This window comes from Zosterops lateralis, assembly GCF_965231275.1.
Source record: "Zosterops lateralis genome assembly, chromosome: 36".
NCBI classification, from domain to species: Eukaryota; Metazoa; Chordata; class Aves; order Passeriformes; family Zosteropidae; genus Zosterops; species Zosterops lateralis.
Window position 1 is genome coordinate 287,587 of NC_139796.1, and position 26,603 is coordinate 314,189.

At 63.7% G+C, this 26,603-nt stretch overlaps 4 protein-coding genes and 1 long non-coding RNA gene across 5 annotated transcripts; 2 read left to right on the forward strand and 3 right to left on the reverse strand.

The window, feature by feature from the left end:
* LOC310921687 lies at positions 1-1,118 on the reverse strand. Its single transcript, XR_014592190.1, has 3 exons — positions 1,003-1,118; positions 144-262; positions 1-62 (listed from the first exon to the last, which is right to left on the reverse strand). It is a non-coding gene; the product is annotated as an uncharacterized lncRNA (long non-coding RNA).
* Positions 1,119-1,276: 158 nt separating this feature from the next.
* LOC310921718 (transportin-2-like) lies at positions 1,277-5,731 on the reverse strand (the record flags this gene model as incomplete). Its single annotated transcript, XM_083881938.1, has 8 exons — positions 5,678-5,731; positions 4,752-4,863; positions 4,036-4,111; positions 3,775-3,924; positions 2,874-2,980; positions 2,398-2,531; positions 1,550-1,684; positions 1,277-1,292 (listed from the first exon to the last, which is right to left on the reverse strand). The coding sequence occupies exons 2-8, from the start codon at positions 4,848-4,850 to the stop codon at positions 1,277-1,279; spliced, it is 717 nt and encodes a 238-aa protein (XP_083738064.1). The 5' UTR covers positions 4,851-4,863; positions 5,678-5,731.
* Positions 5,732-7,347: 1,616 nt separating this feature from the next.
* Positions 7,348-9,450, reverse strand: TRIR (telomerase RNA component interacting RNase). The gene is made up of 3 exons (XM_083881974.1): positions 9,175-9,450; positions 8,294-8,371; positions 7,348-7,489 (listed from the first exon to the last, which is right to left on the reverse strand). The coding sequence occupies exons 1-3, from the start codon at positions 9,436-9,438 to the stop codon at positions 7,382-7,384; spliced, it is 450 nt and encodes a 149-aa protein (XP_083738100.1). The 5' UTR covers positions 9,439-9,450; the 3' UTR covers positions 7,348-7,381.
* Positions 9,451-9,695: 245 nt separating this feature from the next.
* On the forward strand, positions 9,696-16,669 carry GET3 (guided entry of tail-anchored proteins factor 3, ATPase; the record flags this gene model as incomplete). The annotated part of the gene is made up of 7 exons (XM_083882011.1): positions 9,696-9,861; positions 10,663-10,810; positions 11,791-11,939; positions 12,476-12,626; positions 13,048-13,155; positions 14,794-14,991; positions 16,538-16,669. The coding sequence occupies exons 1-7, from the start codon at positions 9,698-9,700 to the stop codon at positions 16,667-16,669; spliced, it is 1,050 nt and encodes a 349-aa protein (XP_083738137.1). The 5' UTR covers positions 9,696-9,697.
* Positions 16,670-19,969: 3,300 nt separating this feature from the next.
* Positions 19,970-26,444, forward strand: BEST2 (bestrophin 2; the record flags this gene model as incomplete). Its single annotated transcript, XM_083881939.1, has 8 exons — positions 19,970-20,138; positions 21,063-21,157; positions 21,884-22,117; positions 23,396-23,550; positions 24,322-24,399; positions 24,915-25,067; positions 25,543-25,623; positions 26,289-26,444. Exons 1-8 carry the CDS (start codon positions 19,987-19,989, stop codon positions 26,442-26,444), a joined length of 1,104 nt encoding a protein of 367 aa, XP_083738065.1. The 5' UTR covers positions 19,970-19,986.
* Between the last annotated feature and the right edge of the window lie 159 nt (positions 26,445-26,603).

Consider the following 26,603-nt stretch of genomic DNA (forward strand, 5'->3'; position numbering starts at 1 on the left):
CCTTGAGCAGGATGATGTCGATCTCCGAGTATCTCATCCCGTGCACCAGGATCGGGATCAGCCTGGACCGGGGAGGGTTTGGGGTCACTTTGGGGGTTTTGGGGGAAATTCGGGGTTTTTGGGGGTATTTTGGGATCACTCACTGCACCAGGTGCGCCGTCAGCACCTCCTTGCAGATGGGCTGCTCCGCCAGCGTCAGCCAGAACTCACAGGCCTCCAGAGCCACGTTCTCGTCACTGTCCTGAGTCCTCTGCAGCATGTACTGCCCAGGTGGGGGACAGGTGAGCACAGGTAAGGGCACAGGTAACCCCCAAACTGCCCGGGGGGACAGGTGAGCACAGGTAAGGGCACAGGTAACCCCCAAACTGCCCGGGGGGACAGGTGAGCACAGGTAAGGGCACAGGTAACCCCCCAAACTGCCCGGGGGGACAGGTGGGCACAGGTAAGGGCACAGGTAACCCCTCACCTGGCCTCAGGTAACCCCCAAACTGCCCAGGGGGGGACAGGTGGGCACAGGTAAGGGCACAGGTAATGCCCCACCTGGGCACAGGTAACCCCCAAACCGCCCGGGGGGACAGGTGGGCACAGGTAAGGGCACAGGTAATGCCCCACCTGGGCACAGGTAACCCCCAAACTGCCCGGGGGGCACAGGTGGGCACAGGTAAGGGCACAGGTAACCCCCAAACCCTCACCTGGGCACAGGTAACACCCAAACTGCCCGGGGGGGACAGGTGGGCACAGGTAAGGGCACAGGTAACACCCAAACTGCCCGGGGGGGACAGGTGAGCTCACCTGGGCACAGGTGACCCCCAAACTGCCCAGGGGGGGACAGGTGAGCTCACCTGGGCACAGGTAACCCCTCCAAACCCCTCACCTGGGCACACCTGGATGATGCTGTACCTGTGTTACCTGTCCCCAGGTGACTCACCTGGATGATGCTGTACATGTGGGGGATCAGGGGGTCCCCAGGTGTGCCCAGGTGTGCCCAGGTGAGTGACTCACCTGGATGATGCTGTACATGTGGGGGATCAGACGGTCAATCCGCCACCTCCAGCAGCATCACCAGGGCCCGACACACGTTTTTCCTCACCTCGGGGTCCTCGTCCACCGCCAGGGCAAACAGGGTGCTGGGGAGGACAGGTGAGACACAGGTGAGACAGGTGAGACCCCTCAGACCCCACAGGTGCTGGGGAGGACAGGTGGGCACAGGTGAGACAGGTGAGACCCCTCAGACCCCACAGGTGCTGGGGAGGACAGGTGAGACAGGTGAGACCCCTCAGACCCCACAGGTGCTGGGGAGGACAGGTGAGACACAGGTGAGACAGGTGAGACCCCTCAGAACCCACAGGTGCTGGGACAGGACAGGTGGGCACAGGTGAGACAGGTGAGACCCCTCAGAACCCACAGGTGCTGGGGATGGGCACAGGTGAGACACAGGGACCCCCCAGGTGATGAGGGTGAGCACAGGTGGATCCCCAGGTGATGAGGAGAGGCACAGGTGAGCCCCAGGTGATGAGGACAGGACAGGTGGGGCACAGGTGAGCCCCACGTGAGCCTCAGGTGATGAGGATGAGCACAGGTGAGCCCCAGGTGAGCCCTCACCTCGATGAAGGTGTCGATGTTCTCCATCAGGGCCTGGGCCCGGTCCATGATGAATTGGTTCACACAGGCGATGGCGTGGGACCTGTGGGGGGGGCAGGCTCACCTGGGGCCCAAAACACACCTGGGCACCCCAAAACACACCCCAAAACACACCTGGGGGCCCAAAACACACCTGGGTGCCCCCAGACACACCTGGGGGCCCAAAACACACCCCAAAACACACCTGGGGGCCCCCAGAGACACCCCGAAACACACCTGGGTACCTCTAGAGACACCTGGGCACCCCAAAAACCCACCCCAAAACACACCTGGGCAATCAAAACACACCCCAAAACACACCTGGGGGCCCAAAACACACCTGGGTGCCCCCAGACACACCTGGGGACCCCCAAACACACCTGGGTGCCCCCAGACACACCTGGGGACCCCTAAAACCCACCCTAAAATCCACCTGGGCACCCCCAGGGACCCCTGGGCATCCCCAGCGACACCTGGGCACCCCGAGACACACCTGGGCACCCCCAAACACACCTGGGCACCCAAAACTCATCCTAAAATCCACCTGGACACCCCCAGAGACACCTGAGCACCCCCAGAACCCACAGGTGTGTCCCCACCTGTCCCCCACACCTGAGTTTGGGGTTACAGCATCCCAAGAGCCCCAAAATTTAGGGAACCTGATAATTTTTGGGATTTTCCATTCGGGGTTTAGGATATTTTTGGGACTTCTAGCAACTCCCCACGACTCCCACCTGCCCAGGTGAGCCCAGGTGAGCCCAGGTGAGCCCCCCACACCTGATCTTGGGGCTGCAGTGCTTGAAGAACTGCAGGAATTTGGGGATCATGACGTTGAGGGGCCGGTTCAGGGCGTCGCTGTCCAGCAGCTCCGAGGAGTCCTCGCAGATTTTCTGCAGAGCCCCAAACGCCCCCTGGAAACCCCCAAAATTCGGGGGGTGAGGGGGCGTGGCTTGGCCGAGGCCACGCCCCCTGCCCAGGTGAATTTTCCCCCCAGCCCAGGTGAGTTTCCCCCTCCCCTCCAGGTGAGTTTTCCCCCTCTCCAGGTGAGTTTCCCCTCTGCAGGTGAGCTCCCCCAGCCCAGGTGAGTTCCCCCAGCCCAGGTGAGTTTCTCCCTCTCCAGGTGAGTCCCCTCCCCAGGTGAGTCCCCCTGCCCAGGTGAGTCCCCCCCTGCCCAGGTGAGTCCCCTGCTCCCCAGGTGAGTCCCCCAGCCCAGGTGAGCTCCCCTGCCCAGGTGAGTCCCCAGCCCAGGTGACCTCGCAGGTGTTGTAGTCCTCGGAGTTGAGCAGGTTGCAGAGTTGGGGCAGCAGCTCCGGCCACATCTGCAGCTCCCCCTTGGAGGCGATGGTGGTGATCAGGATACCTGGGCAGGTGAGATGGGCACAGGTGAGATGGGGACAGGTGAGTTTGGGGGGGTTTGGGGGGGATTTTGGGGGGTTTGGAGCCAGTTTTGGGGGATTTAGAGAAATTTAGGGGGGGGTTGGGGGGGTTGGAGGAGATTTTGGGGGGTTTGGGGAAGGTTTGGAGGGGATTTTGAGGGTTTAGAGGGGATTTGGGGGGATTTGGAGGGAGTTTTGGGGGGTCTGGAGGGGATTTTGGGGGATTTGGGGGGTTTGGAGGAGATTTTGGGGGGTTTGGGGAAGGTTTGGAGGGGATTTTTGGGGGGTTTGAAGGAGATTTTTGGGGGGTTTGGGGGGATTATGGGGGGTTTGGGGGGATTATGGGGGGGTTGGAGGGGATTTTGGGTGGTGTAGAGAAAGTTCTGGAGCAGTTTTGGGGCCATTTCAGGGCGGTTTTGTGGCCATTTTGGGGCAGTTTTAGGGGCTGTTCTGGGGCTGTTTTTGGGGCGGTTTTTGGGCAGTTTCAGGTCAGTTTTGAGCCTCTTTCAGACCAGTTTTTGGGGCAATTTTTGGGCTGTTTTAGGTCGGTTTTGGGGTCGTTTTGGGGACGGTTTTAGGTCAGTTTTTGGGGCTGTTTTAAGTCAGTTTTGGGGCACTTTCAGGTCACCTTCATGTCAATTCTGGGGCCATTTTGGGAGCTGTTTTAGGGCAGTTTCAGGACAGTTTTTGGGCCATTTTGGGAGCAGTTTCAGGGCAGTTTCTGGGGCAGTTTGGGGCTGTTTTTCGGTCACTCTGAGCCCCCCAGGCCCCCCCTCACCGATGGTGGCCCGGATGAGCGAGGAGTTGTCCCCCAGGTGGTTCAGACACTCCTGTTTGATGAACTCGGCCACGGGAGGGGGGAAACTCTGGAAATGAGCCTTGACGTTGTTCTTGAGGATCAGCCCGCTCAGGGACCGCGTGGGCTCATCTGGGGAGGGGGAAAAGGGGCTTTGGGGGGGCTGCGAGGGGCTGGGGGGGCTCTCATTGCTGTAACCCCCCCCCGAGACCCCCCAGGACCCCCCAAAATCCCCCCCCAAACCTTCGGATTTGAGGCGGGTGAGGACGAAGATCAGGTAATTGTTGAAGTCGGGGAATTGGTTGAGCTGTTTCAGTTTCTGGGCAGGAAAGGGTTAAGGAGGGACACGCGGGGGGGCTGCCCAACCCCCACAGCCCCCTCCCCAATTCTCGACCCCAAAAGACCCAAAATCCCCCCCAAGGGGGGGTGGATGTCCCAGTTCTGCTCCTCTCGCTCCAATTTTGGGGGTCCCAGCCCCAATTTTGGGGGTCCCAGCCTCAATTCTGGGGGTCTCAGACCCAATTCTGGGGGTCCCAGTCCCATCCTGGAGGTCCCAGTCCCAATTCTGGGGGTCCCATCCTCATCCTGGGGGTCCCATCCTCAATTGTGGGGGTCCCGGCCCCAATTCTGGGGGTCCCAGCCTCAATTTTGGGGGTCCCGGCCCCAATTCTGGGGGTCCCATCCCCATTTCGGGGGTCCCAGCCCCAATCCTGGGGGTCCCAGCCCCTTCATGGTGGTCCCAGGATCCCCCAGACCCCCCAAAATCCCCCCAGAACCCCTCAGAATCCCCCTCCAATCCCCCCAGACCCCCCAAAATCCCCTCACAGACCTCACAGGGTTCCCCAGACCCCCCTAGACCTCTCCAAAATCCCTCAGAATCCCCCCCAAATCCCCCCAGGACCCCCCCAAATCCCCCCAGGACCCCCCAAAATCCCCCCAGGACCCCCAGGGCAGGATACATCCTGCACCACCCTCTGCGTGGCCGTGTTGGGGGACTGGGAGTCCTTGAGCAGCTGCAGCACCTGCTGCAGGCCCTGCTCGTCTGGGGTCCACTCCATGGCCGGGGGGGTCCTGGGGGGGTCCTGGGGGAGAAATGGGGGTTGGGGGGGAGAAATGGGGGCCAGGGGGGTCCTGGAGGGCCCTGGGGGGGTCTCGGGGTCAATAATTGGGGGGGGGGGGTCCCAAGAGGGTCTCTGAGGGGGAACATTTTGGGACCCTCCCCCTCTCAGACCCCTTTTGTTTTGTTGTTTTTTTTTTTGGGGGGGGGTGGGGGAAGGGGGGGTGGGGGAGGGGCGCGCACGTGGGGCCGGAAATGGCGGGAGAGAAACGGGACCGGGGGAGGGGGGGGGGAAATGGGAGGGGAGAAAAAAGGGCAAAAAAAGGGTCTGGGGTCCTCCCCCTCCCCTCCCCCTCCCCCCCACCGAGATCTCCATCCCCTCCCCCCCCTCAGGACCCTCAATTTGAGCCCCCCCGGCCCCAAAACCCCCCCAGACCTCAAAAATCCCCCAAAACCCCCCTCAAGCCCCCCCCGGACCCCCCCAAAACCCCCTCAAACCCCCCCAGATCCTCTCAAAACCTCCCCTGATCTCCATCCCCCCCTCAGGACCCCCAATTTGAGCCCCTCAAACCTCAAATCCCCCCTAAAACCCCCCCAGACCCCAAAGACTCCCAAAGACCCCCCCAACCCCTCCCGGATCCCCCAAAATCCCCCCAAATTCCCTCAAACCATCCCCCCACGCCCCCAACCCCCCCCCCAGTGTCCCGGTCCCCCCCAATTCCCCCCCCCCCAATTCAAGACCCCTCCCCAAATTCCCCTCCCCAATTCTCCCCTCAGATCCCCCCCCCCAAAACCAGGCCCCGCCGCCCCCCCCCCCACCGCCGGTACCTGCCCGGGGAGTCCCGGGGGGGTCCCGCCGTCCCTCTGGGGGTTTATTTTGGGGCGGGGGATCCCGGGGCGGGTTTTGGGGGGGTCCCGGTGGGGTTATCCCGGGGGGGGGCGGCGCGGCCGGGGGGGGTTTGGCGCTGCCCCCCGTGACCCCCTCCGGCCACCGTCCGCCCCGCGCGCCGCCTCACGCGCCCTGGGGGCGGGGCTTGCGCAGGAAGGGGCGGGGCGGCGCCAAAGGGAAGAGGCGGGGAGCGCCGCGCGCATGCGCAGTCCTTAGAAGGGAGCAGGGACTACGAATCCCGGCGTGCATTGCGCGCGGGTCAAAAGGAAGATGCGGGGGAGGGCAGCGCGCATGCGCAGAGTCATCGGAAAAGAGTGGGGACTGCGAGTCCCGGCGTGCACCGCGCGCGGGAGGAACCATTGCGGGGCAAATGGGGGGGACAGAAACTCCCCCCCAGGGGTATCGGGGGGAACTGGGGAAACTGGCAGGGAACTGGGAGGAGTGGGAAGTGGGAGTTCCAGTTCACCCAGAGGGAACTGGGAGTGACTGGTGGGGAACTGGGAGGGACTGGGAAGAACTGGGAGAGAAATAGGGGCAGGTGAGGTCAACTGGGATGAACTGGTGGGGGAACTGGAGGAACTGGGCTGAACTGGGCCAGGCCCCAAAACCCCCCAAAAAAATCCCCCCCCCAAAAGTCCTCCAACCCCCCCAGAAAACCTCAAAATCCTCCAAAAAACTTCCCCCAAAAAAACCCCCAAAAACTCCCCCAAAAACCCCAATTTTCCCCAAAAAATTCTCGACTCCGCCGAAATTTTTGAGCTCTTTATTTCCGCCCCTCCCCCCCCCAATTTCCCCCAAAACGCGTCGGGGGGGGGGCGGGGCAGGGGAGGGGGCGTGACCATAGAAAAAGGGGCGGGGCCTGCGCCCTTCACCTTTAAATAGGGATTTTTGGGGAGGGGGGAGGGGCGGGACCCCCTCACCTGTCCCAGGTGGTTTTTGGGGGGGAGGGGGGGGTTTCCACCTTTTTCGGGGAAAGGGGGCGTGGCCATATTTGGGGGCGTGGCCACATTGGGGTGGGCGTGGCCAAAACCCCACCTTGGCACAGGTGGGGGAGGGGTCAACGTTATCTCACCAAATTTGGGGGGGTTGGGCGTGGTCAGGTGAAATTTGGGGGAGGGGGCGGAGCTTTATTTAGGGGTGGGCGTGCCCCTGACCACGCCCAACAGGTGTTTTTTAAGGAGGGGCCGGAGCCTTTTTGCCCAGGTGGGTTTGGGGTCCCCCCATGGATTTTTGGGGGTTTTTTTGGGGGGGGGTGGGTGTGTCCCTGGCCACGCCCCCCCAGGTGTTTTTTGGGGAGATTTTGGGGTTTCCCCCATGGATTTTTTGGGGATTTTTTGGGGGGTTCCCAGCCGGGTTTTTGGGCTCCCCCCATGTTTTTTTGGAGATTTTTGGAGGATTCTGACCAGGTTTTGGGCTCCCCCATGGAGTTTTTTGGGGGTTCCCAGCCAGGTTTTTAGGGCTCCCCCATGGATTTTTGGGAGATTTTTGGGGGTTCCCAGCCGGGTTTGGGTCCCCCCATGGACTTTTTGGGGGGTTTTTTAGGGCTCCCCCACGGATTTTTGGGGGATTTTTGGGGGGTTCCCAGCCGGGTTTTGGGGTCCCCCCATGGTTTTCGGGGTTATTTTTGGGGGGGGGGTCCGTGGTTATTTGACCAGGGGTCTCGTCTTGTCGTCGTCGCTGCACTGATGAGCTTTGTACTTCTGCACCTCGGCCAAGTACTTGGCCCAGGCGTCGCCTTTACTCGTCAGCACCTGCCCAAAACGGCCCAAAAGTGTCCCAAAAACGGCCCAAAAATTGGTCCAAATATGTCCCGAAAATAGCCCAAAAACGGCCCAAAAATGGCCCGAAAGTATCCGAAAAAATGTCCCAAAAATGACCAAAACCCACCCAAAATGGCCCAAAAATGACCCAAAATGGCCCCTAAATGTCTCACAAATGGCCCCAAAAATGGCCTAAAAGTGTCCCCAAAAACAGCCCAAAAATGTTCCAAATATGGCCCAAAAAGTCCCCAAAAATTACCCAAAAACAGCCCAAAAATGGCCCCAAAACCGACCCAAAGATGTTGCAAAAATGTCCCAAAAATGTCCCAGAAACGTCTCAAAAAATGTCCCAAAAACGGCCCTAAAATGAACCAAAAATGGCCCAAAAACAGACCAAAAGTGGCCCAAAAAATGCCCAAAAAATGTCCCAAAAAGTCCCCAAACATGACGCAAAAATAGCCCAAAAAATGTCCCAAAACAGGCCCAAAAATGCCCCAAAAATGCCCCATCCTCCCCTCATCCCCCTCAAATCCCCTCCAGGACCCAAAATTCTGCCCCAGGACCCCAAATTTCCCCTCCAGGACCCCCCAAATTCCCCCCTCATCCTCCCTGATCCCCACCCAGGACCCAAAATTTCCCCTCCCAGAATCCCCAGTGTCCCCACTTGACCCCAAATTTCCCCCCCAGGACCCCCCAAATCCCCTCCAGGACCCCCAGTCCTGCCCCAGGACCCCCAAATCCTCCCCTGATCCCCCCAAATCCCCCCCAGGACCCCCCAAATCCCCCCCCTTTCACCTCCTCGTCCGTTTTCTGTTTCTTGGCCACGACTCCGGTTTTCAGGGCCAGTTTGTTCCCGCCCCGCCGCCGGCCCACCTGGGGAGGGGGGACCTGTCCTCACCTGGGATCCCTAAAATCCCCCCCAAAACCTCCCTGGGACCCCCAGATCCCCCCACCTGGGGAGGGGACACACCTGGGACCCCAAATCCCCTCAAATCCACACCTGGGACCCCCCAAATCCACCCACCTGGGGAGGGGACACACCTGGGACCCCCTAAATCCACACCTGGGACCCCCCCAAAACCTCCCTGGGACCCCCCAAATCCCCCCACCTGGGGAGGAGGGACACCTGGGACATCAAATCCTCATCTGGGACACACCTGGGACCCCCTGTCCCACCTGGGACCCCCCAAAACCTCCCTGGGAACCCCCAAATCCACACCTGGGACGCCCCAATCCCACCTGGGGCACACCTGGGACCCCTCAAACCTCCCCACCTGGGGAGGGGACACACCTGGGACCCCAAATCCACCTCTGGAACCCCCCAAATCCCACCTGGGGGACACCTGGGACCCCCTGTCCCACCTGGGACCCCAAATCCCCCCTGGGACCTCCAAATTCCAGAAACGGGGGGGGTCTGGGGGGTCCCGGGGGGGTTTTGGGGGGATTTTGGGGATGTTTTGGGGGTCTCAGGTGGAATTTAGGGGTACCAGGAGGGGATTTGGGGGGTCCCAGGTGTGTCCCATCCCCAGGTGGGGATTTGAGGAGTCTCAGGGGAGATTTTGGGGGGTCCCAAGTCAGGATTTGGGGGTCCCAAGTGGGAACCGGCCCCTTTCTCCCGCTTCTCTCGGTACCGGCCCCGCTTCTCCCATTTCCCCCCGTTCCCCCTCACTCCTTACAAATCCCAGCGCGCCCCCTCCGCTCCTCTTGGCTCCGTCCCCTCCTCGCTGCGACCCGGTCCCGGTGCCGGTCCCTCCGCCGGTGCCTCCGGTCCCTCCCGCCGCCGCCTCCCGCTCCCGCTGCTGCTCCTCGGCCTCCATTTTCCTCTTGAAGAGCTCCAGGAAGGAGCCGTCGTTGGCGAAGACGTTGACGCCGCCGCCGGGCCCGGGGGGGGGCGGGGAAGGCGCGTCCGGGGCCTCCCGGTCCTCACCGCGCGCCGCCATCTTGTCCGCCGCCGGTGCTGACGTCACCGACGCGACAACGGCGCACATTTGTGACGTCACCGCCTTAACAGCGAGGCGACGTTGCTTGGCAACAAGAGGAGAGGCCATGCTGAGGCCCCGCCCTCATAGTGAGGAGTGACAGCGCGACGGACCAATGAGGTGAGGAGTGACAGCGAAGAGAACCAATAGGAATGAGAAGGAGGCAGGGCGCGGTGTGGCGGTGACCAATCAGCGCGCGGCGGGCGGCGGCGCGGGGAAGATGGCGGCGGCGGGCGGAGGGTGGGCGGCCGAGGCCCCCGAGGAGTTCGAGGACGCGCCCGACGTGGAGCCGCTGGAGCCCACCCTGGGCAACATCATCGAGCAGCGCAGCCTCAAGTGGATCTTCGTGGGGGGAAAGGGCGGCGTGGGCAAGACGACGTGCAGGTGAGTGAGAGGGGAGGGGGGGAGAGGGGAATGGGGGGGGACGTGAGGGGACATTGAGGGGACCCTGAGGGGACACTGAGCCCTGAGGGGACACCGAGGGGACATGAGGGGACACTGGGGGGGTCCTGAGCTCTGGGGGGACACCGAGCCCTGAGGGGACGTTGAGCCCTGAGGGGACTCTGAGCTCTGGGGGGACCTGAGGGGACATTGGGGGACACTGAGGGGTCACACTTGTCCCATGAGGGGACACTGACACACCTGAGGGGACACCGAGGGGACACTGAGCCCAGAGGGGACATTGAGGAGACACCCAGGACCCCCCAGGACCCCCCAAACCCCCTCAAATCCCCCCAGGATCCCCTAAACTCCCCCCCCAGACCCTTCAGGACCCCCCTGAGGTCTCCCAGGTCCCCCCAGATCCCCTCAAATCCCTCTGGGACTCACCTGGGACCCCCCAGGACCCCCCAAACCCCCCAGGACTGCCCTGAGACCCACCTAGGATCCCCCAGGAGCTCGTATAACCTCCTAAAACTCCTCCCTAGACCCCCTGGGACCCCCCAAATCCCACCAGGACCCCTCAAATCCCCCCAAAATCCCCCCAGGACCCCCCAAAACCTCTCAAACCCCCCCACAACTCTCTCCTAGACCCTCCACGACCAACCCGGATCTCCCCAGGACCCCCCAAAACTCCCCCCAGGACTCACTAAAGTCCCCCAGAACTCCCTAAAACTCCCCCCAGGACCCCCCAGGACCCCCCAGATCCCCCCAAACCCCCTGAACCCCCCCTGTCTCCCCCCGCAGCTGCAGCCTGGCCGTGCAGCTGTCCCGGGTCAGGGAGAGTGTCCTGATCATCTCCACCGACCCCGCCCACAACATCTCGGACGCCTTCGACCAGAAATTCTCCAAAGTGCCCACCAAGGTCACGGGCTACGACAACCTCTTCGCCATGGTGGGTCCTGGGGGTCCTGGGGGGAGATTTTGGGGGGTTCTGGGGGGTCTTGGAGCACTTGGGGGGGATTTGAGGGGGGGGTTGGGGGGTCCTGGAGGGGTCTGGGAGGGTCTGAGGGGGTTTGGGGGGGATTCGAGGGGATTTGAGGGGGATTTGGGGGGATCTGGGGCATCCCAGGTAGGTCCTGGGGAGTCTTGGAGGGTCATGGGGGGAGTTTTGAGAGATCTTGGAGGGTTTTGGGGCGGTCTTGGGGGGATTTGGGGGGTCTTGAGGTGAGTTCGGAGGGTCCTGGGGGTTCCTGGAGGGTCTGAGGGGATCTGAGGGGTTTGGGGGGGTCCTAGTGCATCTCAGGGGGGTCTCGGGGGTCCTGAGGGGGTCCTGGGGAGAGTTCTGAGTGTCTTGGGGGGGTCTGAGGGGATTCTGGAGGGTCTAGGGGGGAGTTTTGGGGGGTTCTGAGGGGTCTTGGGGGTGTCCTGGGGGATCTCAGGGAGCTCTCAGGGGGTCCTGATGGGTCCCAGGAGGTCCTGGGGGGTCTCAGGGTGTCCCTGGGTGGGTTTTCAGGGGTCTCTGAGCCCCCTCCCCTGTCCTGGAGCAGGAGATTGACCCCAGCCTGGGGGTAGCTGAGCTCCCCTATGACAGAAGGGTCTCTGTGGGGTCTCAGGGTGGGTTTGGGGTATCCTGGTGGGTTTTGGGGGTCTCTGCGGGGTCCCAGGGGGTCCCTGAGCCCCCTCCCCATCCCCTCCCCAGGAGATCGACCCCAGCCTGGGCGTGGCCGAGCTCCCCAATGACAGGGGGGGTTTGGGGGGTCCCTGTGGGGTCTCTGGGGGTCCCTGAGCCCCCTCCTCTCCCCCAATCCAGGAGATGGACCACAGCCTGGGCGTGGCCGAGGTCCCTGATAACAGGGGGGTCTCAGGGTGGGTTTTGGGGGTCTCTGCGGGGTCCCAGGGGGTCTCAGAGCCCCCTCCCCATCCCCAATCCAGGAGATCGACCCCAGCCTGGGCGTGGCCGAGCTGCCAGACGAGTTTTTCGAGGAGGACAACGTGCTCAGCATGGGCAAGAAGATGATGCAGGAGGCCATGAGCGCCTTCCCCGGCATCGACGAGGCCATGAGCTACGCCGAGGTCATGAGGTGGGGCTGGGGGCACCCAGGGGGGCTGGGGGGGGTCTGGGGGGCTCTGGGGGGACTTTGAGTGCAGGGAGGGGGGTCTCTGAGGTCTCAGGGGGGATCCTGGGGAGGTCTGGGCCTGAGGAAGGGTCTCTGAGGGCTCGGGGGGGGGGTCCTGGGAGGGTTTGGGGGGGTTTCTGGGCCTGGGGAGGGGGCTCTGAGTGTGGGGAGGGGGGCTAGAGGGGATCTGGGGGATCCTGGGGGGGTCTGGGGGGGCTCTGAGGGGGGTCCTGGGGGGGGGTCTGGGTGTGGGGAGGGGTCTCTGAAGGCTCGGGGGGGGGTCTCTGCTGTGGGGAGGGGTCTCTGGGGGTCTCTGAGGGTCCCTGGTGCCCCCCAGGCTGGTGAAGGGGATGAATTTCTCGGTGGTGGTCTTTGACACGGCTCTCTGGGGGGCTCTGGGGGGATTCCTGGGGCTCTCAGGGGACTCTGGGGGGTCCCTGGCTGTGGGGAGGGGTCTCTGGGGGTCCCTGGGGGTCTCTGAGGGTCTCCTGTCCCCCCAGGCTGGTGAAGGGGATGAATTTCTCGGTGGTGGTCTTCGACACGGCCCCCACGGGGCACACGCTGCGCCTGCTCAACTTCCCCACCATCGTGGAGAGGGGCCTGGGGAGGCTCATGCAGATCAAAAACCAGATCAGCCCCTTCATATCGCAGGTGGGGGCTCTGGGGGGGCTCTGGGGGGGATTTGGGGGTTCTGAGGGGGATTTGGGGGGTGATAATAAGGGCTGGGGGGCTCTGGGGCAGATTTGGGGGGCTCTGAGGGGATTTGGGGGATGATAATTGGGGTTTTGGGGGGCTCCACAGGGGGATAATTGGAGCTTGGGGGGCGATTATTGGGGCTGGGGGACTCTGGGGGGCTTTGGGGGGTCAGTAACCAGGTCAGAGGTGGTCAGTGAGGTCAGTGGTCACTCTGTCCATGTGTCCAGATGTGTAACATGCTGGGGCTGGGGGACATGAACGCTGACCAATGGACCTGGGGTGGTCAGTGAGGGTCAGTAGGGGTCAGTGATGGTCAGTAGGGGTCAGTAGGGGTCAGTAGTGGTCAGTGGGGTCAGTGGTCACTCTGTCCCCCCAGATGTGTAACATGCTGGGGCTGGGGGACATGAACGCTGACCAATTGGCCTCCAAGCTGGAGGAGACTCTGCCCGTGATCCGCTCGGTCAGCGAGCAGTTCAAGGACCCGGTGAGTGAGCACTGGGGGGACTGGGGGGGACTGGAGGGATTGGGGGGGCACTGGGAGGGGACTGGGGGGGGACTGGGGACACTGGGAGGGGACTGGGGACACTGGGAGGGGACTGGGAGGGGACTGGGGGGACTGGGTGGGACTGGGGGGACTGGGGGGCTGGGAGGGACTGGGGACAGGGACAGGGACAGGTCTGGGCACATTCCTGAGGGGAATAAACCCAGGGGACAGCGATGGGGACAGGGGTGGGGACAGGGACCCCTCGGGGCAGGGACAGGGACCCAGATGGGGACAGGGATAAGGACCATCGATTGAGGGCACCTGGGGGGTGGCACGTGTGTCCTGTGTCCCTGTCCCCAATGTCCCTGTCCCCAATGTCCTTGTCCCCAACGTCCTTGTCCCCAATGTCCCCGCTGTGTCCGAGGAGCAGGACACGTTCATTGGAGTGTCCGTGGCCTAGTTCTTGTCCCTGTGTTCCTGTGTCACTGTATCCCCGTGTCCTGTGTCCCTGTGTCCATGTTGACTGTGGTGTCACTGTCCCTGGTGTCTCTCGCTGTCCCCAATGTCCCCAATGTGTCCCCAGGAGCAGACCACCTTTATCTGCGTGTGCATTGCCGAGTTCCTGTCGCTGTACGAGACGCAGCGTCTGTGTGTCCCTGTCCCTGTCCCCAATGTCCCCAGTGTCCCCAGTGTCCCCAATGTCCCCCATGTCCCCAATGTGTCCCCAAGAACAAACCACGTTTATCTGTGTGTGCATCGCGGAGTTCCTGTCGCTGTACGAGACGGAGCGTCTGTGTGTCCCTGTGTCTGGGTGTCCCTCACTGTCCCCAATGTGTCCCCAATGTCCCCTGTGTGTGTCCCCAGGAGCAGACCACCTTTATCTGTGTGTGCATCGCCGAGTTTCTCTCGCTGTACGAGACGGAGCGTCTGTGTGTTATTGTGTCCCTGTCCCCAATATCCCCAATATCCCCGGTGTCCCCAATGTCCTGATTGTGTCCCCAATGTCCCCAATGTGTCCCCAATGTCCCCTGTGTGTGTCCCCAGGAGCAGACCACGTTTATCTGCATGTGCATTGCCGAGTTCCTGTCGCTGTACAAGACGCAGCGTCTGTGTGTCCCTGTGTCACTGTGTCCCTGTCCCCAATGTCCCCAGCTGTCCCCAATGTCCCCAATGTGTCCCCTGTGTCCCCAGGAGCAGACCACCTTTATCTGTGTGTGCATCGCGGAGTTCCTGTCGCTGTACGAGACGGAGCGTCTGTGTGTCCCTGTGTCCCTGTGTCACTGTGTCACTGTCCCCAATGTCCCCAGCTGTCCCCAATGTCCCCTGTGTGTCCCCAGGAACAAACCACCTTTATCTGTGTCTGCATCGCCGAGTTCCTGTCGCTGTACGAGACAGAGCGTCTGTGTGTCCCTGTGTCACTGTGTCCCTGTGTCCCTGTGTCCCTGTGTCACTGTCCCCAATGTCCCCAGCTGTCCCCAATGTCCCCTGTGTGTCCCCAGGAGCAGACCACCTTTATCTGCGTCTGCATCGCGGAGTTCCTGTCGCTGTACGAGACGGAGCGTCCCTGTGTCACTGTGTCCCTGTGTCACTGTCCCCAATGTCCCCAGCTGTCCCCAATGTCCCTGTCCCCATCCCCAGGAACAAACCACCTTTATCTGTGTCTGCATCGCGGAGTTCCTGTCGCTGTACGAGACGGAGCGTCTGATCCAGGAACTGGCCAAGTGCCGCATCGACACCCACAACATCGTGGTGAACCAGCTGGTGTTCCCCGACCCCGCCCGGCCCTGCCGGATGTGCGAGGCCAGGCACAAGATACAGGCCAAGTACCTGGACCAGGTAACTCACCTGGGCAGGGTTTGGGACAGGTAACACACACCTGGAGGGGATCTGGGGGGTTTGTGGGGTCACTGCTCCAGCCCTGCCCCATGTGTGAGGCCAGGCACAAGATACAGGCCAAGTACCTGGACCAGGTAACTCACCTGGGCTCTGGGCGGGGCTCAGGTAACTCACCTGGGCTCTGGGGGGGACAGGTAACCTCACCTGGGCTATGGGATGGGGTTTGTGGGGTCACTGCTCCAGCCCTGCCCCATGTGCGAGGCCAGGCACAAGATACAGGCCAAGTACCTGGACCAGGTAACTCACCTGGGCTCTGGGGGCGAGGTTTGTGGGGCAGGTAACACACACCTGGAGGGGATTTGGGGGGGTTTGGAGGGGATTTGGGGGGCAGAGAACACCCACCTGGGCTTTGGAAGGGGATTTGAGGGGCTCAGGAAGTGTTTAAGCCAAGTACCTGAACCAGGTAAAACTCACCTGGGCTCTGGGCGGGGCTCAGGAGGGGTTTGTGGGACAGGTAACACATCCATGGGCTCTGGGGTGGGGTTCAGGATGGTCTCAGGGGTCTCAGGGGTCTCTGTGGTCTCAGGGGGCTTTGGGGAGCTCTGGGGCGGGGGGAGGGGGGGGTTTGGGGGGTCTCGGGGTCCCTCAGGGGTCTTGGGGGGGTCTCCAGGGTCTCAGGGGTCCCTTGAGGGTCCTGGGGGTCTCAGAGGGGTCTCTCGGGGCTCTCAGAGGGGTCCCTGGGGTCTGTTGGGGGTTTGGGGGGTCTCTCAGGGGTCCTGGCGTGGGTTTGGAGCTCTCAGGGGTCACTCAGTGGAGTTTTGGGGGATCTCTCAGGGGGCTCAGGGGGGTTTTGGGGCTCTCAGGGGTCTCGAGGAGGTTTTGGGGGGGCTCTGGGTGGTCTCTCAGGGGGGTCCTGGGGGTCCCTGGGGGCCTCAGAGGGTCCCTGGGGGTCTCTGGGTGGTCTCAGGGCTCTCAGGGGGGTCTCAGGGTGGTCCCAGGGGTCTCAGAGGGTCCCTGGGGGTCTCAGAGGGTCCCGGGGGTCTCAGAGGGTCCCTGGGGGTCTCAGGGTGGTCTCTGGGGGTCTCAGAGGGTCCCGGGGGTCTCTCAGGGTGGTCCCAGGGCTCTCAGAGGGTCCCTGGGGGTCCCTGGGGGTCTCAGGGCTCTCAGGAGGGTCTCAGAGGGTCCCTGGGGGTCTCAGAGGGTCCCGGGGGTCTCTCAGGGCTCTCAGGGGGGTCCTGGGGGTCTCTGGGTGGTCCCTGGGGGTCTCAGGGTGGTCTCAGGGCTCTCAGAGGGTCCCTGGGGGTCTCAGAGGGTCCCGGGGGTCTCTCAGGGGGGTTTTGGGGGTCCCTGGGGGTCTCAGGGTGGTCCCGGGGGTCTCAGAGGGTCCCGGGGGTCTCAGGGTGGTCCCTGGGGGTCCCGGGGGTCTCAGAGGGTCCCTGGGGCTCTCAGAGGGTCCCTGGGGGTCCCTGGGGGTCTCAGAGGGTCCCTGGGGGTCTCAGGGTGGTCCCTGGGGGTCCCGGGGGTCTCAGAGTGTCCCCCCCCCCAGATGGAGGACCTCTACGAGGACTTTCACATCGTGAAGTTGCCGCTGCTGCCCCACGAGGTGCGGGGGGGGGACAAGGTCAACACCTTCAGCTCCCTCCTGCTGGACCCCTACCAGCCCCCCAGCCCCAAATAGCCCCCAGACCCCAATTAACCCCCCCGGGCCTCGGGGGACCCCAAAAATACCCCCCGGGCTTCGAGGGAGCCCTCAAAACACCCCCAGACCCAAATGGACCCCCCTGGGCATTGGGGGACCCCTAAAAACACCCCCAGGGCCTCAGGGGACCCCCAAAATCATCCCAAAGGACCTTGGGGATCCCCAAAAAAACCCCCCAGACCACAGGGGACCCCTAAAAACAGACCTGGACTTTGAGGGAGCCCCAAAAACACCCCCAGACCCAAATTAAACCTCCCCCTGGGCATCAGGGGACCCCCAAAACACCCCCCGGGCCTTGGGACCCCCCCCCCCCCCAAAATCAGACCTGGACATCGGGACCCCTCCCAGAAACAGCCCTGGACATTGGGACCCCCCCCCAAAAATCCCCCAGACCTCTGGGGACCCCCAAAAACAGCCCTGGACTTCAGGACCCCCCCCCAAAAAACCCCAATCCACCCCCCGAGGAGGGTCAGGGGGGTCCTATTCATCCCACCCCCCCTCGCTGTCACCCCAATTTTTTTTTGGGGGGGGGGCAGAGGTGGGACCCTTTTTATTGGGGGGGGATCGAGTCGTGTAAATAATAAATTTGAGAAACAAAAAAAAAAAAGATTTTTGGTGTGTCTGGATTTTTTGGGGGTTCCGGATGGATTTTGGGGGTTCCGGATGGATTTTGGGGGGGTCTGGGTGGATTTAGGGAGGGTTTGGGGGGTCCCAGGTGGATTTGGGGGGGATTTGGGGGGGATTTGGGGGGGGGTCCGAGTGTATTTTGGGGGGTCTGGATGGATTTTGGGGGGTTTTGATGGATTTTGGGGGGATTTGGGTGTATTTTTGGGGGGGTTGGGGGGTCCCGGATGGATTTTGGGAGGGTTTGGGGGGGTTTGGGTGTATTTTGGGGGATCCAGGTGGATTTTGGGGGGATTTTGATGGATTTTGGGGGGATTTGGGGGGGGATTTGGGTGAATTTCAGGGAGATCTGGATGGATTTTGAGGGGTTTGGATGAATTTTGGGGTGTCCGGATGGATTTTGGGGGGTCTGGGTGTATTTTGGGGGGTCTCGGATGGATTTTGGGGGGTCCCGGATGGATTTTGGGGGGATTTTGGGGGGTTTTGATGGACCTGGGCAGTGACGGCAGCAGCGCTGGCCGCGGGCCCGGGGCCGCGGGGGTCCCTCATTAAGGGCGGATTAAACCCGGGGGGGTCCGGGGGGGGTTTGGGGGTCCCGAGGGGGGTTTGGGGGTCCCGAGAGGGGCGATGTTGTTTGGGGGGGGGGTCCCAATATCCCCCCCCGGGACTGGCCCAAAATTAACCCCCCTGTCCCCAAAACAACACCCCTGTCCCCCCCAAAAAATAATCCCTGACCCCAAAATAACCCCCCGACCCCCAAAAAATCCCCAGACCCAAAACAAACCCCCCCTCGTCCCAAAAAACAACCCCCCGACCCAAAATAACCCATCCGACCCCCCCCCCCCCAAAAAAAAAAATCTCCTGTCCCCAAAACAACCCCCCCTGTCCCCAAAAATAAGCCCCCCGGCCCCGAAATTAACCCCCCCAGCCCCAAAACAACCCCCCAGACCCAAAATTAACCCCCCCAGCCCCCCAAAAAATAAACCCCGACCCCAAAAAGCCCCCCCTGTCCCCATCCCCCCCCATGGCCGGGGGTCTCGGACCGGCCGGACCGGAGCGGCCACTCCTGGTGTCACCTCCCCCCGCCCCCGGTGTCACCTCCCCCCGCCCCCGGTGTCACCTCCAGTGTCACCTCAGGGACCCCCAGTGTCACCTCCCCCTCCCCCATGTCCCCCCTTGTGTCACCTCCCCAGTGTCACCCCCCCGTCCCCTGTGTCCCTTCATGTCCCCCCTCGGTGTCCCCCTCCCCTTGTCCCCAATGTCCCCCCCCAGTGTCCCCTCCCCCTGTCCCCCCCCGTCCCCCCCAGGGGCGGCTCCGGCCCCGCGGGGATTTAAAGGCCGGGACAGGGCGGGGCCCGCGGAGAGCGGAGGGGACACGGACAGGTGAGGGGACACGGACAGGTGAGGGGACAGGGACAGGTGAGGGGACACAGGACAGGTGAGGGGACACGGGACAGGTGAGGGGACAGGGACAGGTGAGGGGACAGGGACAGGTGAGGGGACACGGACAGGTGAGGGGACAGGGACAGGTGAGGGGACAGGAACAGGTGAGGGGACAGGGACAGGTGAGGGGACACGGACAGGTGAGGGGACAGGGACAGGTGAGGGGACAGGGACAGGTGAGGGGACACGGGACAGGTGAGGGGACACGGGGACAGGTGAGGGGACACGGGACAGGTGAGGGACAGGAACAGGTGAGGGGACAGGAACAGGTGAGGGGACACGGGGACAGGTGAGGGGACACAGGACAGGTGAGGGGACACGGACAGGTGAGGGGACACAGGGACAGGTGAGGGGACACACAGACAGGTGAGGGGACACGGGGACAGGTGAGGGGACACGGGACAGGTGAGGGGACACGGACAGGTGAGGGGACACCGACAGGTGAGGGGACACGGACAGGTGAGGGACAGAGGGACAGGTGAGGGGACACGGACAGGTGAGGGGACAGGGGAGGGGACACGGGACAGGTGAGGGGACATGGACAGGTGAAGGACAGAGGGACAGGTGAGGGGACAGGGGAGGGGACATGGGGACAGGGGGACAGTGTGGGGGTGGCACAGCCGGGAGGGGGGTCCCGGGGGTGAGGGGAGGGTCCCTGGGTGTCATTTGGGGTCCCCAGGGGGTGGTTGGGGGTCCCCGGGGGTGAGGGGGGGTCCCTGGGTGCTGTCCCTCAGCTGTCCCCAGTGTCCCACAGGTGTCCCCTGGGTCCCACAGGTGTCCCCTGGGTCCCCTCGATGTCTCTCAGTCTCCCCCCTGTGTCCCTCAGTGTCCCCCCGGTGCCCTCAGGTGTCCCCTCAATGTCCCCTTGGTGCCCCCCTGTGTCCCTCAGTGTCCTCCCAGTGTCCCCAGTGTCCCCAGTGTCCCCACAGGTGTCCCCAATGTCCCCGCTGTCCCCACAGGTGTCCCCCCAGGTGTCCCCAGGCCATGACTGTCACCTACACGTCCCGTGTGGCCACCGCTCGGTTCGGGGGTTTCTCACAGGTGTCCCCAGTATCCCCAATGTCCCCTGTGTCCCCACAGGTGTCCCAGGTGTCCCCAGGCCATGACTGTCACCTACACGTCCCGCGTGGCCACCGCGCGGTTCGGGGGTTTCTCACAGGTGTCCCCAGTATCCCCAATATCCCCACAGGTGTCCCAGGTGTCCCAGGTGTCCCAGGTGTCCCCAGGCCATGACTGTCACCTACACGTCCCGCGTGGCCACCGCTCGGTTCGGGGGTTTCTCGCAGCTGCTGCTCCTGTGGCGCGGGAGCATCTACAAACTGCTCTACCGGGAGCTGCTGCTCTTCCTCACCGCCTACCTGGGGCTCAGCCTGGCCTACAGGTGAGACACACCTGGGGACACACCTGGGGCTCAGCCTGGCCTACAGGTGAGCCTGGGGACACCTGGGGGGACCCTACCTGGGGCTCAGCCTGGCCTACAGGTGAGACACACCTGGGGCTCAGCCTGGCCTACAGGTGAGACACACCTGGGGACACACCTGGGGCTCAGCCTGGCCTGCAGGTGAGACACACCTGGGGACACACCTGGGGAGACCCTACCTGGGCCTCAGCCTGGCCTACAGGTGAGACACACCTGGGGACACACCTGGGGCTCAGCCTGGCCTACAGATGAGACACACCTGGGGCTCAGCCTGGCCTACAGGTGAGACACACCTTGGGGGACCCTACCTGGGGCTCAGCCTGGCCTACAGGTGAGACACACCTGGGCACACCTGGGGCTCAGCCTGGCCTACAGGTGAGACACACCTGGGGGGACCCTACCTGGGGCTCAGCCTGGCCTACAGGTGAGACACACCTGGGCACACCTGGGCCTCAGCCTGGCCTACAGGTGAGACACACCTGGGCCTCAGCCTGGCCTACAGGTGAGACACACCTGGGCACACCTGGGCCTCAGCCTGGCCTACAGGTGAGACACACCTGGGCACACCTGGGGACAGACCTGGGGCTCAGCCTGGCCTACAGGTGATGGACACGAGGGGACTCCTGGGGACACCTGGGGGGACAGTGGGGGACATGGAAGGGACATGGAGGGGACATAGAGGGACACGGGAGGACACAAGGAGGGACATGGAGGGACATGGGGAGACTGGAGGGGACACAAGGGGACTTCGAGAGGACACCGGGAGGGACATGGGGGGACACGGGGGTGACACCGGGAGGTGACAGGGCCGGGGGAGGTGACAGGGCCGGGGGAGGTGACAGGGCCGGGGGAGGTGACAGTGACAGTGTCCCCCCCCGCCCCCAGGTTCCTCCTGTCCGAGTCCCAGCGCCGCCTCTTCGAGAAGCTCGTCCTGTACTGCGACAAATCGGCCAATCTGATCCCCGTGTCCTTCGTGCTCGGTGAGACCCCCGGGACCCCCCGGGACCCCCCGGGACCCCCCGGGACCCCCCTGGGACCCCCGAGACCCCCCAGTGTCTCCACAGAGCCACCAACCCAATCCCCGTGTCCTTCGTGCTCGGTGAGACCCCGGGACCCCCCCTGGGACCCCCCGGGACCCCCCCTGGGACCTCCCCAGAACTGCCTCAGGACCCCCAGCACGACCCAGTGTCCCCCAGTGTCCCCAAGTCTCCAGTATCCCCAATGTCCCCCCAGTGCCCCCCAATGTCCCCCAGTGGCCCCAGTGTCCCCAATGTCCCCAGTGTCCCCAGTCCCATCCCAGTGTCCCCAATATCCCCCAGTGTCCCCAGTGTCCCCAATGTCCCCAATCCCATCCCAGTGTCCCCCAATGTCCCCCAGTCCCATCCCAGTGTCCCCAATATCCCCCAGTGTCCCCAGTGTCCCCAGTGTCCCCAGTGTCCCCAATGTCCCCAGTGTCCCCAGTCCCATCCCAGTGCCCCCCAATATCCCCCAGTGTCCCCAGTGTCCCCAGTGTCCCCAGTCCCATCCCAGTATCCCCAATGTCCCCCAGTGTCCCCAGTGTCCCCAATGTCCCCAATCCCATCCCAGTGTCCCCAGTGTCCCCCAGTGTCCCCAATGTCCCCAATGTCCCCAATCCCATCCCAGTGTCCCCAGTGTCCCCAGTGTCCCCAATCCCAGTCCCCCCAGTATCCCCGGTGTCCCCGCAGGGTTTTACGTGGCGCTGGTCCTGGAGCGCTGGTGGGGTCAGTTCCGGTCAGTGCCGGCCCCGGACGGGCTGATGGTGGCCGTGGCCGGGAGTGTCCACGGGGTGGACGCGCGGGGGCGGCTCCTGCGCCGGACGCTGCTGCGCTACGGGAGTTTGGCCGCGCTGCTGGTGCTGCGGGCGGTCAGCACACCTGTGTACAAGAGGTTCCCCACCACTGACCACCTGGTGCAGGCCGGTGAGTGACCCTGAGTGACCACTGAGTGACCACTGACCAGCACTGACTGCCCCTGACCATCACTGACTGCCCCTGGCCACCACTGACCACCTGGTGCAGGCCGGTGAGTGACCACTGACCACCTGGTCCAGGCCGGTGAGTGACCCTGAGTGACCACTGACCATCACTGACTGCCCCTGACCACCACTGACCACCTGGTGCAGGCCGGTGAGTGACCCTGAGTGACCACTGACCATCACTGACTGCCCCTGACCACCACTGACCACCTGATGCAGGCCGGTGAGTGACCCTGAGTGACCACTGACCATCACTGACTGCCCCCGACCACCACTGACCGCCTGGTGCAGGCCGGTGAGTGACCACTGAGTGACCACTGACCATCACTGACTGCCCCTGACCACCACTGACCACCTGGTGCAGGCCGGTGAGTGACCACTGAGTGACCACTGACCATCACTGACTGCCCCCGACCACCACTGACCACCTGGTGCAGGCCGGTGAGTGACCCTGAGTGACCACTGACCACCACTGACCATCACTGACTGCCCCTGACCACCACTGACCACCTGGTGCAGGCCGGTGAGTGACCCTGAGTGACCACTGACCACCACTGACCATTGCTGACTACCACTGACCACCACTGACTGCCCCTGACCACCACTGACTGCCCCTGACCAGCACTGACTGCCACTGAGCACCAATGACTGACCACCACTGACCACCTGGTGCAGGCCAGTGAGTGACCGCTGGGTGACTTCTGGGTGACCACTGACCACCACTGACCACCACTGACCGCCTGGTCCAGGCCAGCGAGTGACCCCGGTGTCCCCTGACCACCACTGACCATCACTGACCACCTGGTCCAGGCCGGTGAGTGACCCTGAGTGACCACCGACCATTGCTGACTGCCACTGACCACCACTGACCGCCTGGTCCAGGCCGGCGAGTGACCCTGGTGTCCCCTGACCACCACTGACCATCACTGACCACCACTGACCGCCTGGTCCAGGCCAGTGAGTGACCGCTGGGTGCTGGGTGACCACTGACCACCACTGACCATCACTGACCACCACTGACCATCACTGACCGCCTGGTCCAGGCCGGCGAGTGACCCCGGTGTCCCCTGACCACCACTGACCACCACTGACCGCCTGGTCCAAGCTGGTGAGTGACCGCTGGGTGCTGGGTGACCACTGACCACCACTGACCATCACTGACCATCACTGACCACCACTGACCGCCTGGTCCAGGCCGGCGAGTGACCCCGGTGCCCCGCAGGGTTCCTGACGCGCGAGGAGCGGCGGCGCCTGGACGGGCTGCGCTCCCCCTACAACAAATTCTGGGTTCCCTGCGCCTGGTTCGGGGCCCTGGCGGGGCAGGCCCGGAGAGAGGGGAGAGTGCGGGACGACTGCGCCCTCAAACTGCTCATGGAGGTACCGGGACCCCCTGAGAGACCCCCGGGACAGCCCTAGGGACCCCTGAGACCCCCTGAGACCCCCTGGGACCCCCTGAGACCCCCTGAGACCCCCCTGAGACCCCCAGGGCCCTGGCGGGGCAGGCCCGGAGAGAGGGGAGAGTGCGGGACGACTGCGCCCTGAAACTGCTCATGGAGGTACCGGGACCCCCTGAGAGACCCCCTGAGACCCCCGGGACCCCCTGAGACCCCCAGAGACCCCTGAGACCCCTGAGACCCCCCTGAGACCCCCAGGGCCCTGGCGGGGCAGGCCCGGAGAGAGGGGAGAGTGCGGGACGACTGCGCCCTCAAACTGCTCATGGAGGTACCGGGACCCCCTGAGAGACCCCCTGAGACCCCCGGGACCCCCGGGACCGCTGACACCCCCAGAGACCCCTGAGACCCCCCTGAGACCCCCGGGACCACCTGAACCCCCTGAGACCCCCGGGACCCCCGGGACCCCTGACACCCCCAGAGACCCCAGAGACCCCTGAGACCCCCCTGAGACCCCCCTGAGACCCCCAGGGCCCTGGCGGGGCAGGCCCAGAGAGAGGGGAGAGTGCGGGACGACTGCGCCCTCAAACTGCTCATGGAGGTACCGGGACCCCCTGAGAGACCCCCGGGACAGCCCTAGGGACCCCCAGGACCCCCTGAACCCCGAGACCCTCCCTGGGACCACCTGAGACCCCTGGGACTCCCTGGGACCCCCAGGACCCCCACCTGAGCCCCCCCTGACCCCCCGGTCCCGCAGGAGCTGAGCCGGTTCCGGGCCCAGTGCAGCCTCTTGTTCCACTACGACTGGATCAGTGTCCCCCTGGTGTACACACAGGTGAGCTCACCTGGGACAGGTATGGGGCACCTGGGGGGGACATGGGGACACATGGGGACAGGTGAGGGACACCTGGGGACACTGGGGACAGGTGACGGGCACCTGGGACACTGGGGACACCTTGGGGAACACCTGGGGGCACCTGGGGACAGGTGAGGGACACCTCGAGGACACCTGGAGGACACCTGGGAACACCTGGACATGGCTGGGGGACCACCCAGGGACACCTGGAGGGACTGGGGGAACACCTGGGGGGACACTTGGGGGACACCTGGCGACACCTGGGGACTGGTGAGGGACATCTGGGGGGGACAGGTGACACCTGGGGGCACCTTGTGGGGGTGAGGGGACACCTGAGAGCACCTGGACAAGGCTAAAGGGACACCTGAGGGACACCTGGGACACTTGAGGACAGGTGAGGGACCCCTGGGGACACCTGTGGGGGGACAGGTGACACAGGTGACACCTGTGGGGACACACACAGACCACCCCTGGCCCCACACCTGTCCCCACAGGTGGTGACCATCGCTGTGTACACCTTCTTCCTCACCTGCCTGATCGGGCGGCAGTTCCTGGACCCCGCCCAGGGCTACGCGGGCCACGAGCTGGACCTGGGCGTGCCCGTGTTCACCCTGCTGCAGTTCTTCTTCTACGTGGGCTGGCTCAAGGTGTGCTGGGACACCTGGAGGCACCTGGGGACACCTGGGGACACCTGGGCACACCTGGAGGACACTTGGGGACACTTGGGGACACCTGGGGAGGTCAGGGACACCTGGGGACACCTGGGGACACCTGGGGACACCTGGAGGACACTTGGGGACACCTGAGCACACCTGGGGACATCTGGGGACACCTGGGGAGGTCAAGGACACCTGTGGGACACCTGGGGACACCTGGGGACACAGCTGGGCACACCTGGGGACACCTGGGGACAGCTGGACACACCTGGGAGCACCTGGGGACACCTGTGGGACACCTGGGGACACCTGGGGAGGTCAGGGACACCTGGGGACACCTGGGAGGGGTCAGGGACACCTGGGGACACCTGGGAGGGGTCAGGGGTCACCTGCTGGGGGTCAGGGGTCACCTGTGGGGGTCAGGGGTCACCTGCGGGCCAGGTGACAGCGCTGGCCCCGCCCACAGGTGGCCGAGCAGCTCATTAACCCCTTCGGGGAGGACGACGACGACTTCGAGACCAACACCCTGATCGACCGGAACTTCCAGGTGAGTGGGGGGGGACACCCCCAGGTGTGTGAGGGGACACCAGGTGTGTGTGGGCACCCCCAGGTGTGTGAGGGGTCATCCCCAGGTGTGTGCGGGGACCCCCGGGTGTGTGAGGGGACACCCCCAGGTGAGTGAGGGGACACCAGGTGTGTTTGAGGACACCAGGTGTGTGTGAGGGGACACCAGGTGTGCACAGGTTACCCAGGTGTGCAAAGGGGGAATCCCCAGGTGTACCCAGGTGTGTCTCACCTGTCCCCAGGTGTCCATGCTGGCTGTGGACGAGCTCTACGGGCAGGTGCCCAGGTGTGCCCAGGTGTGTCTCACCTGTCCAGGTGTCCATGCAGGTGTATTTAGGGGTCACTCAGGTGTATGTAGGGGTCACTCAGGTGTGTTTAGGGGTCACTCAGGTATATCTCACCTGTCCCAGGTGTCCATGCAGGTGTATGTAGGGGTCACTCAGGTGTATTTAGGGGTCACTCAGGTGTGTCTCACCTGTCCAGGTGTCCATGCAGGTGTGTTCAGGGTCACTCAGGTGTGTCTCACCTGTCCAGGTGTCCATGCTGGCTGTGGACGAGCTGTATGGGCAGGTGCTCAGGTGTCCCCAGGTGTGTTCAGGGTTACCCCAGGTGTACCCAGGTGTGCCCAGGTATATCTCACCTGTCCAGGTGTCCATGCTGGCCGTAGATGAACTCTACGGGCAGGTGCCGGCCCTGGAGCGGGACAGGTACTGGGACGCCGCCAGCCCCCGCGCCCCCTACACGGCGGCGGCCGCGCCCCCCCGGCGCCCCACCTTCCGGGGATCCGCCTTCGACGTGACGTGAGTGGAGAGACCCCCGGGGACACCCCAAAAATACCGGGACCCCCAGAGACCCCCCCCCCCAAAAATACCGGGACCCCCAGAGACACCCCCAAAAAATACCGGGATCCCCAATCCGGAACACCCCAAAAAAACCCAGGAATCCTCCCCCAAAAATGCCGAG